Consider the following 20325-nt stretch of genomic DNA (forward strand, 5'->3'; position numbering starts at 1 on the left):
ATTGGAAGGGACCACAAGGGCCATCTAGTCCAACCCCCCTGCAATGCAGGAATCTGTTGCCCAACGTAGGGCTCGAACCCACAACCCTGAGATTAAAAGACTCATGCTCTGCCAGTTTCTAAGGTGCCCTACACTTTGATGGCAGAACTATGAGGAGCTGGTCAAGACGCCTAAGCCTTAGAGAAGTGCCTTTGAAAAATCCCCTCATCTTTTGGAGCTGCAAAACATTTGAGGTTGTGTTCTCCCTCCTCTGTTGAAGTCTCAGTGCTTCTTAAATACCAGTTGCTGAAAGTGGTAGGAGGGGAGAATGGTGCTTGTGTGCTTCCTCTTGGTTGTGAGAACAGAGTGCTGGAGTAGATGGGCCACTGGCCTGATCCAGCTGCAGGGCTCTCCGATAGGCCAGGAGGTGAGCCATGTCTGGGATATTCCACATCCTCGCAGCAATATTTCTCCCCCACCCCCGCCCCGCTGCCCACCATCCTTTTCCTTTAGATAAATATTTATAGAATCGTTTTGCCATCTCTACGTGTCTTTGGCTTCTTCCTTCTGGGATGACGGGACTGTCCCTCATCCCGAGGAAGTTGTGGAAGGGTGGAAACGGATGAAGGAGGGGCGGTGGGCAGAGGGAGTTGGAGAGATGTCCATTTGTGCTGAGGCCAGGAGGGGGCTTTCTTTCAGGGGGCCGCTAATAGGATCTGACACCTTGGTGCCTCCAGCAGGCTGAGGAAGGCCTGTCCTGTAGAAAAGATCTGTGCTGGACCGTGGTGTGTGTAGCAGAAGTGCTCTCTCTCTCCCTGTGCTGAATCATCAGTGGCCTGATGGCCTGCCTCGGAGGCTGCTGTCCAAACCTTTTTCCTTCAGCTACGTTCCCCAAGCCATCCTTTCTCCAAAGCATATGGGTGCACCCCTCCTCCCCGTTTAAAACAGTGCCCGCCCCTCTTGAGAGCTTTGGCTGATCTGTTTAGCAGAGCTGGTTTTGATGCTCCGTTCCACCCACCTTAACCTCATTTGATCCTCCAACTTAGGTGTAGCTGAGGGCAGGACTCTGCCCTGAGTTTAACAGGCCTTGGTTGAGCTTTCCGGATCAGGTGGGGCCAGGGAAGCACAGTGACGAAACAGCGACCTGGATTCCCCTGAGCCAACATGACACAGGAGGGTGTGAGAGTGAGAGCGCACGTGTTTGTGTGTCATTGGAGCCTCGATGTATTGGGGTGTGTACATGGTGTGTGCTCTCCTGGGAGTACATGGGTGGGTGTGTCAATAGCACAGGTGCGTGTCTTTTTTGTTTTGCTATTATCTGGGAATCGCATATTTGTGGGTGAGAGGAACAAAGGGAGAAGGGCGATTCAGGTTTTTTTTTGCATGGATTGCAGACCTCCCACCTTGAGCCAAGAGGCTTTTAGCAGCTTGGATCTTGCTCCTTGCTGCTCAGGGGCGAAAAACATCTGATCACCTGCCTTTGCCTGAGCTCTGCCTGGCTTTGACCTCAAAGCCCATGAAAAATGTGGCAATTAAATGGGCTATGGACTGAACACTGTACAGAGAAAGACCCATCCTATGCTGTCCTCTGCTCCCCAAAAAAGAGGAGCAATTTCCTGGATATGCCCAAAGCAACCAAACAACATCCAATCCTATCCTAGGTCGTTGCCACCTGGGCCTCCTCTTAAATGGGCTGTTCATGATGCAGGATGTTCATGAAGCGTTTGCCATTCAGATCCAGAAGAGCTGTGGGTGCCACTGTCTTGTTTCCCTGGCCTAGGAGGGCTCTTGGGGGGGGGGCAGGTGGCATCCTCTCCTCCCTGGCCATGGTTTCCTGGGCGGCTTGTGGCCGATTTTGTTTCTCTTCTGCCGCTCTTGGCAGGAGAGCGTGCCCAGAGCTGTCAGCCGCTAATGTTAAGCAGCCACATGCTGGCTGTCGGGGGAAGAGAGAGAGTCTAAAGTTTCAGGCTGTTTGCGTTGGACTGTCAGGCTGGAGGATTAGGGGGATGTCACAACGGCTCCTGGGCACGTTGCTGGGGGTCTGATAGATCACAACCTCCTTCTGTGTTTTGGGGCCTCAAACCAGAGTCATTCATTTTTATCGGGGGGGGGGGGGGGAGAGGGGAAAGAATGCAAGAGACCCAGAAGCTTTTTTTACAAGCAGCAAAGGAAATCTTGCTCTTTGGGAGCAAGTTGAAAGCATCCTTCTCGTCCTTTCCCCCCCATGAATCTGTTTTTGCAGCTGGGCAGAACTAGGTACCGAGTGAGGGAAGAGCAGGTAAAATAGCGGGAGAGGGAGAGTAGGGCCGTTCTTCTGAGCAACGAATGGAAACCCTGTCCAAAGGAGAATCTACTTTAGTTTCTCCAACCCACAGCGCACCAAGGGTCGGTTCCTGCAATGTGTCAGCAACCTTCGCCATGCTCAGCGACGAGCCTGTTGCGTGTGAGCCTTATTGCATTGCTGACTCCTGCTGTTAGGAGACGGACAGGCTGTCTTGCCGTGAGCCACCGTGCTGCAAAAGCTTCAGGCTCTGGGGCAATCGCTGCGCCAAGCACGTGACTCGAACTGCTGCCTGGACCCTTCCTGAGAGAGGCACTGACACAAATGAGGGGCGGGGACCTAAGTCTCTCTGTCTCTTCATCTCACCCCCCAACATCTTGGGAGGGGAGACTGCATCCTTAAGCTGCTGTGGGGTGGGATGTCTCTTCCTCTTCTAAATCCACACCGCTGCTGTAGCAGTTGTGGGAAGATCATGTTATCCGTTTGATAGCCAGTGGACTTGTAAATTCTCCCCTCCTGTGCTCCCTTCTGAAAGTGTTGCAAACCAAAACCGTCTTAGGCATGAGGATGCAACCTCAGTGATGTAAAGATAAAAAGGCGGCTGTGTTGATCCATAAGAGAAAAAACGACAACAACTCCAGTTTCTATTGTTAGGCAATACCTTTATGAGGACCAACCAAAGTGTCACAAAATGGGAAGCAAACCCTTCCTCAGGCTCAGGTGTTACAAGGAACAGGGAGTGCCTGAGATGAGGAAGAGGTGGGGGGGGACATTTGTTGTTGTTCAGTCGTTCAGTCGTGTCTGACTCTTCGTGACCCCATGGACCAGAGCACGCCAGGCACACCTATCCTTCACTGCCTCTCGCAGTTTGGCCAAACTCATGTTAGTAGCTTCAAGAACACTGTCCAACCATCTCATCCTCTGTCGTCCCCTTCTCCTTGTGCCCTCCATCTTTCCCAACATCAGGGTCTTTTCTAGGGATTCTTCTCTTCTCATGAGGTGGCCAAAGTACTGGAGCCTCAACTTCAGGATCTGTCCTTCTAGTGAGTACTCAGGGCTGATTTCTTTGAGAATGGATAGGTTTGATCTTCTTGCAGTCCACGGGACTCTCAAGAGTCTCCTCCAGCACCATAATTCAAAAGCATCAATTCTACGGCGATCAGCCTTCTTTATGGTCCAGCTCTCACTTCCGTACATTACTACTGGGAAAACCATAGCTTTAACTATACGGACTTTTGTCGGCAAGGTGATGTCTTTGCTTTTTAAGATGCTGTCTAGGTTTGTCATTGCTTTTCTCCCAAGAAGCAGGCGTCTTCTGATTTCGTGACTGCTGTCACCATCTGCAGTGATCATGGAACCCAAGAAAGTGAAATCTCTCACTGCCTCCATTTCTTCCCCTTCTATTTGCCAGGAGGTGATGGGACCAGTGGCCATGATCTTAGTTTTTTTGATGTTGAGCTTCAGACCATATTTTGCGCTCTCTTCTTTCACCCTCATTAAAAGGTTCTTCAATTCTTCCTCACTTTCTGCCATCAAGGTAGTATCATCAGCATATCTGAGGTTGTTGATATTTTTTCCGGCAATCTTAATTCCAGTTGGGGATTCATCCAGTCCAGCCTTTCGCATGATGTATTCTGCATATAAGTTAAATAAGCAGGGAGACAATATACAGCCTTGTCGTACTCCTTTCCCAATTTTGAACCAATCAGTTGTTCCATATCCAGTTCTAACTGTAGCTTCTTGTCCCACATAGAGATTTCTCAGGAGGCAAATGAGGTGATCCGGCACTCCCATTTCTTTAAGAACTTGCCATAGTTTGCTGTGGTCGACACAGTCAAATGCTTTTGCGTAGTCAATGAAGCAGAAGTAGATGTTTTTCTGGAACTCTCTGGCTTTCTCCATAATCCAGCGCATGTTTGCAATTTGGTCTCTGGTTCCTCTGCCCCTTCGAAATCCAGCTTGCACTTCTGGGAGTTCTCGGTCCACATACTGCTTAAGCCTGCCTTGTAGAATTTTAAGCATAACCTTGCTAGCGTGTGAAATGAGTGCAATTGTGCGGTAGTTGGAGCATTCTTTGGCACTGCCCTTCTTTGGGATTGGGATGTAGACTGATCTTCTCCAATCCTCTGGCCACTGCTGAGTTTTCCAAACTTGCTGGCATATTGAGTGCAGCACCTTAACAGCATCCTCTTTTAAAATTTTAAATAGTTCAGCTGGAATATCATCACTTCCACTGGCCTTGTTGTTAGCAAGGCTTTCTAAGGCCCATTTGACTTCACTCTCCAGGATGTCTGGCTCAAGGTCAGCAACCACATTTCCTGGGGTGTATGAGACCTCCATATCTTTCTGGTATAAAGAACGGGGGGGGACATTTAAAAGTACAATATTTGGGCTGGATGTTGTAGCCACTGGATGGGCTTTGGTTCAATTTTAAGATGGTGATTGGAGCCTGACCAGGTTAAGTCTCTGCTGAGATGCCAGCAGTATTAAGTTATGGTGAGGTTTCTGGCTGATTTTTTTTTAAAACGTAAAGCCCAGCTGTTTCACCTAAATCTGCCTCGTACCTTGAGTGAAACCTAGGGATTCCTCATCAGCAAGAGAGGAGAAACCCAAAACAAAATGAACAAGGCAGACCATATTAGCAAAAATAAAAATAAAAATAAATGAACAAGGCAGATCATTGTGGGTGGTGTAAAAGAGTCAGTGCAAAGCCAAATTGTACCATATTTTCCTAGCAGTTGTAGATATGTGATCAGAGGAAGGGGGCCAGACAGGGAGGAGGGATTAGACCCCTTGAATTGCTTTGTAGACACCACCCAGTTGTTGATCTTTTTTAAACCGTAGGCTGCCTATCAGCTGGAACCTCTGTGGGATAATGCAATAAGAACCCTGCTCAATCAGACCCAAGTTCTCTACAGTCCAGGATTCTGCTCTGGATCTGGCAGGGTAGACTACCTTTGAAGATGGAGGTTCCATTCTCGTGCCGGAGCTGTCACAAACACACACACACAAGCCTTTCTCCACAAATGTGTCTAATTAAAGCTTTTGAATTTCATGGGACTTTTAGGCTGTGGAAGAAGGGCTCACCCAAGACTAATCCAAGAGCCTTAGTTGAGTGGGGGATTGTGAGTGTGGATTCCTCATGCCCAGAGCTCATGTTCTTACCACCTTGCCACACAGCTGCTCAAGCAAATGCTCCAGGAATCTGCTCAACTCACTGTGGGATTGTGGAGAGGGGGTCAGTGTGGTGTAACAGTCGGAGTGTTAGACCAGGAAGATGCAAGTTCAAATCACTGCTAAATCAGCCATAAAGCTCACTGAGTGACCCTGAGCCCATCATGATCTCCACAGCTAGCCTACCTCACAGGGTCATTGTGACAGTGAAAGGGAGGGAGCCCCTGACCTCCTTACAGGAAGCAAAGAATGTAAATACAGTGGTACCTCTAGTTAACTACTTAATTTGTTCTGGAGGTCCGTTCTTAACCTGAAACTGTTCTTAACCTGAAGCACCACTTTAGCTAATGGGACCTCCCGCTTCCGCTGCGCCGCCAGAGCACAGTTTCTGTTCTTATCCTGAAGCAAAGTTCTTAACCTGAAGCATTATTTCTGGGTTAGCGGAGTCTGTAACCTGAAGCGTATGTAACCTGAAGCGTATGTAACCCGAGGTACCACTGTAATGAAGAAACTGCTAATTTGCCTGTACGGATTTGCTTTGGGATGAAGCCAATTGTGAATTTAGTCCACTTGTTTATTCTTCTTTCAGTTATTTGAACGGTATTCAAACTTGCTTTGGATACATTGGAGACTACCCCACCCCCTAACTGTCTCGCTTTCTCTCTCTCTCTTTTTGTTTCTTCCCTCCAGCTGAAAGAACTATATGCACTGACAGAACCTCAGGTAACCCCAAGATGGCTGCCAAGCGCAAAGGTGGCTTGAAGCTGAACGCAATCTGTGCTAAGCTCAGCCGCCAGGTCGTTGTTGACCACAAGGGACCAGAGCGGGCGCATGCCGACAAGCCTCCCCTGGGTCGGGAGAGCGCTGGTGGGGGCACCCTCACCACCGCAAAGGACATCGCCCAGCCTGGGGCCAAGGAGCTGGGCCCAGAGTTCCCCGAGGGGGTCGACCGCGTGCAGAAGATTGAGGAGGACAAGCGGAGGGAGGTGATCGAAAAGTGGGTCAACGGGGAGTACAGCGAAGACTCCTTGCTGGGGCGCATCGAGAGCAAGGAACCAAGGGGCTCCGAGGGTGCCGAGGTGCCCCCTGAAGGCGTGTATATGGTGCAGCCCAAGGGGTGCAGTGATGAAGAGGACAACGTGGACGAGGCCGAGCCGCTGAGGGGACCCCAAGATGGGAGCAGTTTCCTGGATGAACGGGATTCAGATGGGCCTCCCTCAAAGGACGAAAGCTTCCGGGGTCCCAGCAGTGAGGTGGTCTCCAAGCTAGGTGGAGGAGCTGCCTCAGGTAAGGCTGCCCAGGCTGGCATCTCTGTTATGTTCTTTCTTGGGCATTGAAAAACCGGTACATTTGCTGGATGGATCCGGGGTCTGTTTGATCATCCTAACAAATTTCTACCCAACTGTTACTAGGTAGTTGGCTCTTCTTTTGGGGGGGGGGGAGCATTTCCTGTTGCGTGCAGCTTGGCTTACTTACACGACTTGCCTAGAGGTATTGCTCTGTAAGTCCCTCTTGCAGATCACCTGCTCTCTGCACACAGCATTCTGTGTTCTGGACTCAGGTGGGTGGGATGGCATGAGGGGCTGACCTAGGTAGCTTTTTATCCCCTTCAACAATGAGCAGCATATTCCCTGTTTCAGAGGACGCCTAGGCAGTCCCTGAACCCCCACATTGTGGGCTAGCCCCAACACTCCATTTAAAAGCAAAATGCAATTAGATCTATTTTAAAAAGGGATTTTGAAATGTGACTAATCTATTGTAGTAGCCACTTAGAACAATCAATGGTACCTTGAACATTTATAATAAATGAGGACAATCCCCATACATATATATGCGTATTAATATATATAATTTAGTAGGCTAAAATAACAATAAGTATTATTTCAACTTATTTAAAATATTAATTGCAACTACTCAGTTTTACAGTGCAACTCTATATATGCCCACTTGAAATTAAGCCCCGTCAAGTGCTAACTGTCCCTAGTCCCAAATAAGTGAGTGCAAGTTTGTACCTAGCCATCTAATGCCATACAAGTATAAAATGGTGAGTTAAATGGAACGCCATCGATAACAACATACAACTGCAGCTTCAGCACCATCGCCAGACCTGAAGAAAATCAGAATATTTCCTCTTCCTCCTTTCTGCTTTATTGTCTGGGCGTGCGCTGCAGGTGTGCTCAACCAGCTTCGCAGAACATTGTTACGGCACATACCATGGGAAGAGTGCTGACTTAGTGCTTGTGCTCATGTGTGCTCGCACAGGTGTGTGTCTGAGTGGGCCCTTGGCCACTCTGACACAGCCGCCAGGCCCTCCGTCTCCCCCTTCCAGCCCACCCCCCACAATTGCTTCCCCTCTTCCCTCGAAGGGGAGAGAAAGGAATTAAGACAGGGACATGGAACACAGAGCTCAGCTGAGCAGGGAGATGTGCTGGCAGAAGAGAGAGGCGGTTTCTTTCCCTCGGCCTTCCCCTCTAGAGGAATTTTGGCCGCCACTGGCTCAGCGACAAAACAGCAGCAGCTCCTTCTGTGACACCTCTGCCTGCCACCGCTCAGACCTGCCTGGCGGACACATTAGCAGAAACAAGACTTCTCTCTTTTCCCAGCTCTTCCTACCCTGGGAGCTGTTTTGCGGCGAGTTTAATTTCCCTTCCTTTTTTAAAAAATTGTTGCCTTCCTTGTTGTTTTTTATTTATCTATCTACCTTATGCGTGTGCTTTTTTCAACCTCTTTCCAGGACAAAACTACCTTCCCAAGGCGGTTTACAATATTACCATTGCTATTGTTACTGTTATTACCGCTTAACATGGCTTGCTTACATCAGTGTTTTTCAACCTTTTTTGGGCAAGGGCACACTTGTTTTATGAAAAAAATCACGAGGCACACCACCATTAGAAAATGTTAAAAAACTTAACTCTGTGCATATATTGACTATATATAAAGTAATTCTCTTGAATAGGAATCAAATAAACACAATTTTCCCCACGGCACACCAGGCAACATCTCGCGGCACACTAGTGTGCCACGGAACAGTGGTTGAAAAACACTGGCTTACATCTCCGGGGAATGTGTGCTTTTGGCTATTATGTATGGAATGAGGGGGAAAGGAGGGGAGTTACGTTATGGTTTGCAATTCCATAAAATCCACAAACAAATCTTAAACCATCATAATCACTGTCAGTTTGTTACCTGCCCTTCCCCCACTAGGTCACGGGCCAGGTCTCAACAATTTCAGCATTAAAGTTAGTTTAAAACAAATTACTATTGTAGCAATAGTGTGTGTCTTGAAAATACATACAGTGGTACCTCGGTTTAAGAACAGCCCTGCTTACGAACTATTCGGTTTATGAACTCCGCGAAACCGGAAGCAGTGTCCCGGTTTGCGAACTTTACCTCAGTCTACAAACGGAAACCGAACGGTGGAAGGGCACCGGTGGTGGGAGGCCTCATTAGGGAAAGCGCGCCTCAGTTTAAGAATGGTTTCGGTTTAAGAGCGGACTTCCAGAACGGATTAAGTTCGTAAACTGAGGTACCACTGTATATATTTCAGGTGTCAAGAGGTGTGTCCTCAGTGTACGGTGGAAATTATACATTATAATGAAGGTAGAGAGCCTAGCAGCTTCCTTGGAGAATGCCTTTTTTTCTTTGAGGCCATCCCACCCCAAACCCCAAACTTTTTAGGACGGTGGGACTACCAAAAAGTCCCCCTCTGCTGATCCTAATGCAATAATTGGCCATTGTTCTGCTGGGGGGTTATTCCTTTTCACTCTTTCTTTCAGCCTGCGTGCATTCTCTCTTCCTCAGCCCCACCTTCCTTGACTTTCTTTACTTTTTCGTTAAGAAAGCAAGAATTTATTGCTTTGGGGGGAAGCGGGGCGGGGAGAAACCTCTCTGCAGACCTCACCCATAGTAGGGAAAGTTCCACTCGCTTCCTGGAGAGCTGGCAAAATGCCCCATTATTCAAACTCTGGTGGTTGTTATCTGAACTCACTATGCTCTCTGCCCAGAGTCTTTGCAATCTAGATAAAGTGGGAAAGGTAAAAGGACGCAGTTTAACAAGGGAGAGGGAGAGGTGTTTGTGTGTGCAAAAGTACCTTAACCGGCAACTGTGAGGAGATGGGGTTGTGTCCGCCTAAGTCTTACTTAGAGCAGACCCAACTGAAATTAATTACATTATTTTATTTATTTTTAAGATTTCTTACCCGTCTTTCATCGTAAGTTCCCGGGGGCAGGTTCCAACAATATAATATGTGGTTTATATATACACATATAAAAATGCAGATGAAATAGTTACAACTATAAAAGCAAGCCAAACTCTTCCAGCCAGAACAGAACAGTATAAATTCAGCAAAACAGAATATCTTAACAGCGTAAAGAGGGGTGTCTTCAGCTGTGCAGGAGAGGCTGTATACACACCATGCATTTAAAAGTATATGTCTTTCTCTAAAGAATCCTGGGAACTGTAGTTGGTTTAAGATGTTGTGAATTGCAGCTCTGTGGGAGGAGGGTAAACTACAACTCCCAGGATCCTTTGGGAGAAGTCGTGTGCTTTAAATGTAGGAAGTGTATGCAGCCCAAGATGACAGACGTTTTTTCGTGGGGAGGGAGTTCCACAGTTTAGGGGTTGCTCTGCCACAAAGAAAGCCCTCCACCTCCCAGCCCCCCCAACCACCCCCAGTTTTGAGGAACTGCCAAAAGGAACCCCTTTTCCAGCCTTAACAGCAGAGAGGGTCTGTAGGGATGGAGGTGGTCTTTCATGTAGGGCTGGAAGGGGAACAATTGTTGGTGAATGTATGCAAAGCAAGGGGAGCAAAAAAAGAAATTAAGATTTCGTTATGACCATGCAAATGAACCAGACTGACAGCAGATTACCCAGTCCTGCTTGGCTGGGCCCCACAGAATTATGGGTGCTGTTGTCGGCCAGTTCCATACAATCCAATTAAACCCAGTGCAGGAAGTGACTTTAAACATCACCACAACCGCACAGAGCCACAGATTCCCACCGCCCTCCAGCTGAGAGCACAGTGTTTGAACCAGGACACAACGAGGGCCAGAGAGGTTTATGGAGAACTTTAAACAGTCATGCTATAGGAGCTTTTGTTCTGGGAAGATTCTGAAATCGAACAGGGGTGGCTGGCAGGAAGGCAGAGACTAAATATGGGGCTCCAAACCCCACCTCCACCCCATTGGTGGCAAAAAGATAAGAGGTGACCATTTATAGGGAACAATGGGAAAGCTTTCCCAAAGAAGTGGATGTGTAAAAAAGCTAGCTTCAAACACAGGGAGATTGAGTTACCAGAACTACTGCAACCCCCAAAAAAGAAATAGAGAATATGAGAGAGAGAGAGAGAGAGAGAGAGAGAGAGAGAGAGAGAGAGAGAGAGAAGGGCATCTTCAAATGAAGTCTAAACTCCCATTCAGGTTTAATAACTTTGCTCGACACTTTGCCCTCTTTCCCACATCTCGACAAGCCCCCCTGATCTCGCCAATCCATCAAAGTTTCTCCCTTTTGTGCATGTGGGCCCCAGCTCCCCCCACCCCACCCCGCGCTCCCCCTTAATAACGCAACCGAAACTCATCTCTGTTCATCTGTCCCTTCCCTCTTCTCCAGCCTTCGCGAGTTCAGTGGCAACGCGCATAATTATGCATATAAGATATAAACAGAGCTGTTTAATTATCCTTCGCCACATCAGTGACAGAGTAATTAACAAACATTGCAAGATCAATGAGGAAAAGTGTGACCTTCAGTTTCCTTTGATAGGAAAAGCCCTTGTCTGTCGCCAGCACAAGGTGATTGAGCCCGGACTCGGTGCTTAAGTTTGTTTTAATTTTCCCCCGCCACCCCTCCCCAGTCCAGCTTCTTTGGTTGCCTTTCCTGTTTGCAGAGGCACCCAAAATAATACACAGTTAACGGGAACGGGGAATACTTCTGGGAACGCATAGCCGAGCCTGCCAGCCCACAGGGAGTTAAACAGCACCATCTGGCAGGGTCATTTCCCACCACATGGCACCTTTTCCAAAGCCTGGGTTGACAAAGGTTCCCACCCAGATTGTGTGCCACCTTCTAGGTGAGCAAGCAGGGAGGGAAATTCACGGCGGATCAGCTGATCAACAGCACTCAGCTATGAGAGCCAAATATGGATCCTTCGTATGCAGAGGTGCTGAGTACCAGGCACCAGGGGACACATAGCAGCAGGTGGCTTCCGCCGCAGATCTCCTTGGCGGTGAGGGCATCTGCAGCAGGCAGGCTGCTGGATCCTACAGACCTTTGGCCTGACCTGGCAAAGTCCGCCTGCTGTTTTGACGATAATAGCAGGCAATGCTGTGCGAAGCAGCTGGGCAAATCCTCGCTCCCAGTTTGGCCTGTGTTTCTGTGTGCAGTTTAGTTCCTTGTTTTGCTCCACCCTGCCCACCTTCCACGTTACTCAGAGCAGCTGGTGCATGGTTTCCATGGGGCCTCCCATCTAGGCAGCATTCAGGGCTGAGCCGATTTTGCTTCAGCATCTTGCAGCTTCAAACCCCCAATTCCGGAGAGAGAGATATACACAGCTTTCCATACCCTAGTTTTAAGTAGCTACCCAAGGGGCAGCTGGCATGGTGCATCCCAGATGTTTGCAACCCTGGAAGCTGCCTTAGGCTGAGTCAGGCCATTGGTCCATCTAGCTAAGTGTTGTCTACCCTGGCTGAAAGCTCTCTGAGATTTCAGATGTGGCCCTTCCTGTGGAGATGCCAGGAATTGAACCCGGGACCTTCTGCGTGCAAAGGAGGTTCCTCCCCCATGTGGTTGTTGGATTGCAACTCCCATCAGCCCTAGCCAGCATGGCCAGTGGTCAGGCATGGTGCTTGGTAGGAGCCTCTACTCTAGGAATGGATGAATCTGTGTATTTTGTTATCTCCCGGTGTCTTTTTTCCCCCTTTCTTTTCCAAATCGTAAATTCAGTTCACCTTTCCGCAGCGATTGGCTTTTTTTAAAAAAAAAAAAAACAAAAAATCCTCATGAAAATTCGCCAGCATTTTAGTATGGATTTCTTCTGAATACACTTTTGTATGCAGTTTTGTAAGCCATTTCCCCCAGTATAATGCATTTTTGTATGGGGCTTTCAGTAATAGATGCATCTTTATGCGCACCTTTCCTTAGCATGTGCATCTTTGTGCCCGTTATTAGGTTGGAGAATTCAGAGAAATGCAAAATTTGAAGAATAGCTGGGTTTCTATTTGTGCTTGGTTTGAGAAGTGCAGGTTTAGGTAGCTTCCTGTTCAGATGCAAACAAAGTTGAATTCCTCCCCCATCTCTATAGTCTACATTGGCTGGCAGCAGCTCTTCAGAGAAAAATTAGGGAGAGAATAGTAACCCCGAACTCTCTCTTTGTGTGTAAGTGTAAGAGAGAAACTATGAAACTGATGTGCACAGTTGAAATTTGTGTCTGGAGTTCTGCAAGTAGATAAAAGCAGAGGTTTGATTCCACTGACTGTTGAAACATTATTTCTTTTGCTGCTGTTGTGAACTACATTTTAAGCTTCCCTTGGTTATGGAGAAGTTACATACAACTATTAAATCGTACCAGACATTCAGTTGGAACTTTTAGGCTCCACGGTGAGCTACCCCCAACTGTTTACGCAACACACAAAAAGTCTCCCTTGGACACAGAAAGCAGGACCATAAAGAAAGAGATGCCAATTTATTTATTGAGAGCATTTGGTCCCCCTTCTTTAGCCAAAAAGGTTTCTGGAGCGGCTAATGTTCAGTCAATTAAAACAAGGCAGTCCCCTGCCCACACAGGCTTACAATCTAAGAAAAGCATAACACACATGGGGAAAGTGGCAAAGAGGGAAAAGGGGGCGGGGAATCAAATTCAGCGACCAATTCTTAAACAGTTGTTCGTATTTGCATCAATCAGCTTGCATCAATCAGGTGTAGGAGGATCTTTTGGCAAAGCTCATGATGTGAGCTCTGCTTCCCATCTCTTCTGCTGGTGGAATGGGTCAGATACTGGTAGAATATATGTTCAGAAAATGTTCCTTCTCTGTTTTGACTCCACACCTACCTGGAGCCCCCTTCAGGCATACTTTTCATTGCACATTCATGATGGTTCGTGCTCACGATGCTATTAGGGCTGTCATACACAACCCTGCTTTCAACGCTCCTTTGTGCCTGCAAAGTTTTGGAGGCATTCACACTGTTTTGGTGCATAGGCTATAACTTCCTGCTGAAATCTCGTCACTTTTCATACCAGATATGCTCGGTGGTGGTGGTGTCCTGCTTTTGTTACACCATAGCTGCCTCTGGACAGCCATAATGCAGTAGCATTGAAGAGGCACCCACCAGTCATGCACTAAGATAGTGTCAAGAACAGGTTGCAGGACACGTCCTCAAATAAAACACCAGCCGTGTGTGTGTGTGATCGTGATCTATAGTTACCTGGGAAGCCTCTCGTCCCATCTGCATACACAGGCTTGCCTTGTCCTCTGTCTCACTGCCCGACCATTATGCAGATTTCATCACTCTGCTTTTTCGTGGTTCATCCAGGTTCTCTATATATATTGCATTATATGTGGAGCATGTTGTTGTTGTTCCTTTCTAGTTTTCGAACTGTTTTTAAATGGATGTGAATGGATGCATAATAGAAATGTTCTAAAACATCTTTACGCAAGACAGGGTTCTTCCCTTCCCCAGCCTCCCCTCCCCTCTCTTTTCTTTTCCACAACAAGGGAGCTTTTTCAGAAGCCCTGGGTGCGATTGGTAGCCAAGGTTCTCCAAGTCTTACTGCGAAGGGATGTTCCCCAGGGAAAGGGCAGGTGCCCTTGCTGAGTCTTGTTTTGCTTAAGGCTGGTAGCAAATTTAAGAGAACTGCTGGGTTTTAATATTTTAAACAACCAGGTCACTGGTAGTTTGGGGCACAGGTAGTTGGATATGCTCATGATCTTATGCATCTCCACATGAACCCTGAAACCTGCACTGGAGAATCTAATCTAGCCTTTGCCAACCTAGTGTTTTCCAGCTGTTTTTCAATGACAACTCCTTTCAGCCCCAGCTGAGTGGTAGTCCAAAGGAGCTGTAGGGCACCTGGTTGGCAAAGGCTGGCCAAATTTATTGGGACTGATACCAATGGAGACTTTGGTCACCATCGCACCATCCAGCACATGACTTTCCCCAAAGAATCCTGGGAACTGTAGTTTGCAACAGGAGTTGGGGGTTGTAGCTCTGTGGTGGGTGAACTGCAGTTCCTTGGGGGCAAGTCGTGTGGTGTGGATGTGACCTTTAACACATAGTCAGCTTTTTTCTCCCTCCTCCTTTGCTAAAGAGCTCTGGAGAACTCTGTAAAGCTGACTCACTATTCAGCGATGCATTGACTGGCTTAATAAAGGTACTGCCCTGCTATGTATTTTGGAATTTTTCTTATGGGGCAACACAGGGGGGGGGGAGAGACATATTCTTTGCTTGCACAGAGTTCTATGTATGCATACAAGACCAGCAAGCGCTTGGGTTCAGGACTATGCCGAAAAACTTATGCCCCAAACTCCCAATGATGCCACCTGCTTTATCAAATCCCTCCCTGCTTGGGCAAGGTCTCCCTCCAGACTCACCCCCCCATCCCGCCCAATTTTTCTGGTTAGAATAGAAAACGATGCGCTGTGTTTGGGACACCCTCCCCGTCCCCCCCAAAGTCCAGACCTTCTCTTCCATTTGGGTGTTTTACTTTCCCCTCCATATATAGAGTGTTGCTGTGAGCTATTTTTAGTCCCTTTCGGGACGCTTCCTTTTTCTTTTCTTTTCCTTTTTTTTCCTTTTGCTAATTCGGGATCCTTTTGCGATAGCAGAGCCAGCCACAAGCACCTTCAGATCTCTGCTCTTTGGGGAATGCCCACAAATGGTCAGCAACAAAATCAGAGGGAGGGGGGACCCCATTTGGACCCCCTCTCCTCCTACAGGAGCACAGAGTAAGACCCTCCCAAGAAATTCCAGCAAGAGTCCCAAAAGCCCAGGGAAGAAGTTAAGGCTACCATACATCTAAAACATGTTCTTCCCTTCCCTCAAAAAAAAAAAAAAAAAAAAAAGATTCCTGAGAAATATGTTTTAGCCCCTCGGAGGCTAAATCCCAAGCACCCTTAACAAACTGCAGGTCCCAGGGTTCTGTGGAGGAGGCATATGTGCTTGAAATAGGTGCTTTGCACTTGCTCTCAAATTTCCAGTGCTGCAGAAAAGAGCCCCCCCCCTGCTCCCCACTTTTCCAGCCTCCATCTGGGTTACCCTTTGAGGTGGTGGATCTTTGCATGTTCTGATTGGGACCCCTTGCAAAAAGGATTTTTTTGAGCAATGGCACCGCCATAAATAAAAAATAATCATTGAGTACAGAGAGAGAGAAGGAGAGAAGGAGAAAGTTCTTTTCTCTTCCCCTGCCCACCTGCCACTGCAAACTTCCAAGGGAGCTGTTAAAACCGGTAATAGTTTAATTTCCCTTTTGGATTCCCTCTCTGCTCTCCGTGTGGTTTTTATTCTGACCTGGATGGGGTTTCACTGCATCAGGCCCCGGGAGTTGAGCGGAGCCGGGCGCGGGTGTCAAAGAGGCGGGAGAGGGAGAGAGATCATTTTTCAGGTCAGAAGAGAGATGAAAAGCAGAAAAGAGGGGGAGGCAGATTTAGCAGGAACAGGGAAATCTTAGACCTAGGAGATTCAGGATTGTACGGGATTAACTGCTTTTGACGGGGCTCTCGTGTTACGCCAGGGAGAGGCAGTGAAATGGCAAGGAAGGAAGCCTTTAATGTTGCGGGCTGGCGGACATGGAATGCGATGCTCATGGCGCACCAGGGTGGCTGGGGAGGCAGTGGCGCAGGTGGATCCCCACGGCCAAAGTCATCATTCCTTGTTGTTGTTGTTCAGTCGTTCAGTCGTGTCCGACTCTTCGTGACCCCATGGACCAGAGCACGCCAGGCACGCCTATCCTTCACTGCCTCCCGCAGTTTGGCCAAACTCATGTTAGTAGCTTCGAGAACACTGTCCACCCATCTCATCCTCTGTCGTCCCCTTCTGCTTGTGCCCTCCATCTTTCCCAACATCAGGGTCTTTTCTAGGGAGTCTTCTCTTCTCATGAGGTGGCCAAAGTACTGGAGCCTCAACTTCAGGATCTGTCCTTCTAGTGAGCACTCAGGGCTGATTTCTTTGAGAATGGATAGGTTTGATCTTCTTGCAGTCCATGGGACTCTCAAGAGTCTCCTCCAGCACCATAATTCAAAAGCATCAATTCTTCGGCGATCAGCCTTCTTTATGGTCCAGCTCTCACTTCCGTACATTACTACTGGGAAAACCATAGCTTTAACTACGGACCTTTGTCGGCAAGGTGATGTCTTTGCTTTTTAAGATCATACCTACACCTCTCAATAAGTCTGTTTGCCTCCCTTAAGGCAGAAGGGGTCAGTCAACAATAGAAGGGCTCTCCATCTCATTGCCTTGCTCTCATCTCTCCCAGCGCCCTCCCTTGCCCATTTCTCTCTTCCTCCACTCCCCACTCCAAGCCAGACCAATGGCTCGCTTGTGGTCTTGACCCAGGAGTAAATAATTGCCAGCCTGCAGCTGAGATGTCACCTGAGGGTCCTCTGCTTTCTGCAGGCACCCTCTTCTCCCTCAACCTCCCACGCATCATTTAGGCTTTTAAAAAGCCTTCTGCTGACTTGGGTTTATTTTCGGGTCTAAACCCAGCATGGGAGATGTCTTTGGGAGATGGCAGCAATAGGGGAGAGAAGGTGTAACTAGCCCTTCAACGCCAATCGGCAGTGGCTTTCCAGAATTTCAGACACGGGTCTCTCCCAGACCTGCCTGCAAATGATTCTGGGACCTTCTGCATGCAAAGCAGGTGCTCTCCAACTGAACTGTGGCCCTTTCCTTAAGAGATTAGGGACACTGGAAGCAGCTTTACAGGAAACCAGACCATTGGTCCATCTTTCTCAGTATTGCCCACACTGACTGGCAGCAGCGTTTCAGGCAATGTTTCCTCCGAGCTGCACCTGGAGATGCCATTGGGGATCAAACCAGGGACCTTCTGCATGCCAAGCAGGTGCTCTGTCTCTGAGCTATGGCCCTTGCTCTAGGAAGGTGCATGCTTTGGAGACCATATAAAAGTTTTAGCAGTATTACTAATTTCATGACATGATCCAAGGTGCGTCACAACAGGAGCACTGCCACCATGCAAATATACAGTGAAAGATTAGGAAATGGGTCCCCGAAGGTACATTTTGGGTTAAAACGGGGTCATGAGCCTGGAAAACTTGAAGGCACGTCTCCTAGGCCTCTCCTTTTGTCTCGCCTATAGGGTGAGCAAAAGCCATTGCTGAGAGTTGAGAGGAAGCGATGAGGGAGGGTTGAAGGACTCTTTGCCCACAGTAAATCTTCACTCTATAGGGAGAAAGTTAGGTGGCTGGTGGGAAGGGGGGGGGAGGAAAGACGGGGGGCAGCCCAAGAGGTGGAACCGCCATGTCAGCCCAAAGCTTGAATGAGGCCGCACTGGCACATTGGAGCAATCTTTATCTCCTCCTATGCACAGAAATAAAGCGACCTCCACACCGTCCTTCTGAGTGACCAGCAAAACTGCCTCCTAGGGCTCCTCAGGGGCCCATTTCTGGGCCAGAAGGCAGAATAAAAGTCTAAAAGAAGAAGAAGAAAGTAACATAAAATAAACGGGCAGGTTTCCGGAGCCCTGGAATAGGCTCATTCTTTGAAACCCCTCATGCTGAGAAACTACAGGTTCCCCCAATTCCAAAGCAGCCCTCTCCCTCCCCACCCAGACCAGCATCTACTTGTAGGGCAGTGGTGGGGCACCTCCAGCCTATGTACCGTACTTAAACCAGGCCATTTGGGGCAAACCATGCCCCACATTTAACTGTGCTTGATGTCCTATATGGTGTCAGGCATGGTAAAAGTTCAGGCCACAGCTGCTGCAAAGGAAGCACTGGGAGCAGGCAAAATACAGCACCAACCAAAATTTTAAAATGCCACATTGGCTGCATGGTTTTGGACCATGTTCCTGATATAACTTTTGCAGCCATGACTTGGATCAGACCCCCTTAGCACAACTGGAGAACTTTGGCCCTCTGGCAATTTTTCTGCTTGCTCTGACCCATTCACCATTCTGAGAACTGGGTGGGGATTTGAACCCTGCTCTCCTAGGTCCTAGTCCAATGCTCTAACCACTATACTCTCTGTTCCCGCCCTGCTCCTTTACCGCATAGCCTTCCCCTTGCTGCCACCCCACCAACCCACATATATAGAGAAGGGGAGCTCGTGACGCCTTTGGCATATTGGCAGAGGCCTCACTTCCAGTAAAATTACTTTTTCTTCATATTAGGCCAAGGCGAGAGTGCAGAGACATTTATGAAACTTTGTTTAATGTACTGAAAAGCCATCGGCTAGAACATTTAGGAAATTGATTTTCCTGGCATTGATGAACTCTTTTTATTTTACCCCCGTATTAATTACTTTTTTTCAAAAAACAAATTAATTTAAGAGTCGTAAAACCGAACAAGTGAGCCAAATGTCGGTAGATCATGTTCTCTCTTTCGTCCCCCCTTCTCCTCCCCTCCCCTCGCCCCCCCTCCACTACCAGCACCAGAGGGGAAGGGGAAACCCACCCCCTTGAGTGACGTGTCTTCTCTCTTTCTGTCGCTTACTCCAGGGGAGGCCTCGTCTCTGCGGGACTACGCCGCCACCACCATGAACGAGTTCCTGGGTATGTTTGGCTACGATGACCAGAACATGCGGGATGAGCTGGCTCGCAAGATCAGCTTTGAGAAGCTAAACGCCGCTACCTCAGAGGCCACCGCTGCTGCTGTCGTGGCCACCTCCCTATCTGGTGAGGATGCCATGAGCAAGCGAGCCCGCCTCTCCAAGTACGAAGAGTACATTCGCAAGCTGAAGGCTGGTGAGCAAGTCCCGTGGCCGATTCACCCAGCTAAGACCGAGGAGATGACCAGCAAGCTTGGCAAGGAGGCCCCAACCACCCTGGGGCAAGTGATCCGGTTGCCTGCTCCCGACACCTCCCTCCTGCCGGAGACGAAAGCCACCATTTTGCCTCTGCCTTCCCCCAGCAGTTCCCAGATCCAAGGGCTGATGTCTCGGGCCTCCAAGTATGACTTCTTCATCCAGAAGCTGAAGACGGGTGAGAGCCTCCGGCCGCAGAACGGCAACACCTACAAGAAGGCCTCTAAGTATGACCTGGAGAACGTCAAGTACCTGCACCTCTTCAAGCCGGGGGAAGGGAGCCCGGACATGGGAGGGGCCATCGCCTTCAAGACAGGCAAAGTGGGGCGCCCCTCCAAGTACGACGTCAGGAACATCCAGAAGCTGACCCCGGTCAAAGCACCGGCACCCAGCTTGGGCCCCGCCCCTCTCGCCAGCACCCCCAGCACCGCTCCGGTGGCCGGACCCGAGCAGCCGGTGTCTTTGCCCTTCAACACTCCAGAGTACCTGAAATCCACGTTTTCCAAGACAGACTCCATCACAACTGGAACGGTTTCCACTGTTAAGTAAGTCTTCCCCCTCCCACCCCACCCCACCTCACATTCATCTCATCTCCACCTCAGAGGGCAGGACAGGAAAATTCAGCAGCTCATTCCAGAAGGCCTCTCTCTGCTTGCCTTCTGGATTAGCGTGCAAGGGGATGGCTGAAGCCAGCTGCCAAGCGTTGAGCAAGACTACCTAGAGCCCTGGTGGGTTTTCAGATTTCTGGAGTTCTCTCTCTCTCTCTCTCCATATCAGCCCCAGAAATCCAAGGCAATCATATTTGCAGGGCCCAGGCCTTTGCAAGGTGAAAGCTGAAACCAGCTCTTGCAGTCTTGAGTCTTCTTGGGCATAACAACAAGAACAACAACAAAAATCTCACATAAGATGACTTGGAGCTTTTAAC

At 48.7% G+C, this 20325-nt stretch overlaps 1 protein-coding gene across 9 annotated transcripts in view; it reads left to right on the plus strand.

Moving 5' to 3' along the window:
* The window catches only part of CASZ1 (castor zinc finger 1), a 310573-nt gene that overhangs the window by 231886 nt on the left and 58362 nt on the right, over positions 1-20325 (plus strand). For all 9 annotated transcript variants that reach the window (XM_033156194.1, XM_033156198.1, XM_033156199.1 and 6 more), the window contains 2 exons: positions 6125-6721; positions 19096-19945. In XM_033156194.1, coding sequence (XP_033012085.1) covers positions 6125-6721; positions 19096-19945 — 1447 coding nt within the window. The remainder of the gene's footprint in view (positions 1-6124; positions 6722-19095; positions 19946-20325) is intronic.

Source organism: Lacerta agilis, chromosome 8 (assembly GCF_009819535.1).
Source record: "Lacerta agilis isolate rLacAgi1 chromosome 8, rLacAgi1.pri, whole genome shotgun sequence".
Classification (NCBI taxonomy): domain Eukaryota; kingdom Metazoa; phylum Chordata; class Lepidosauria; order Squamata; family Lacertidae; genus Lacerta; species Lacerta agilis.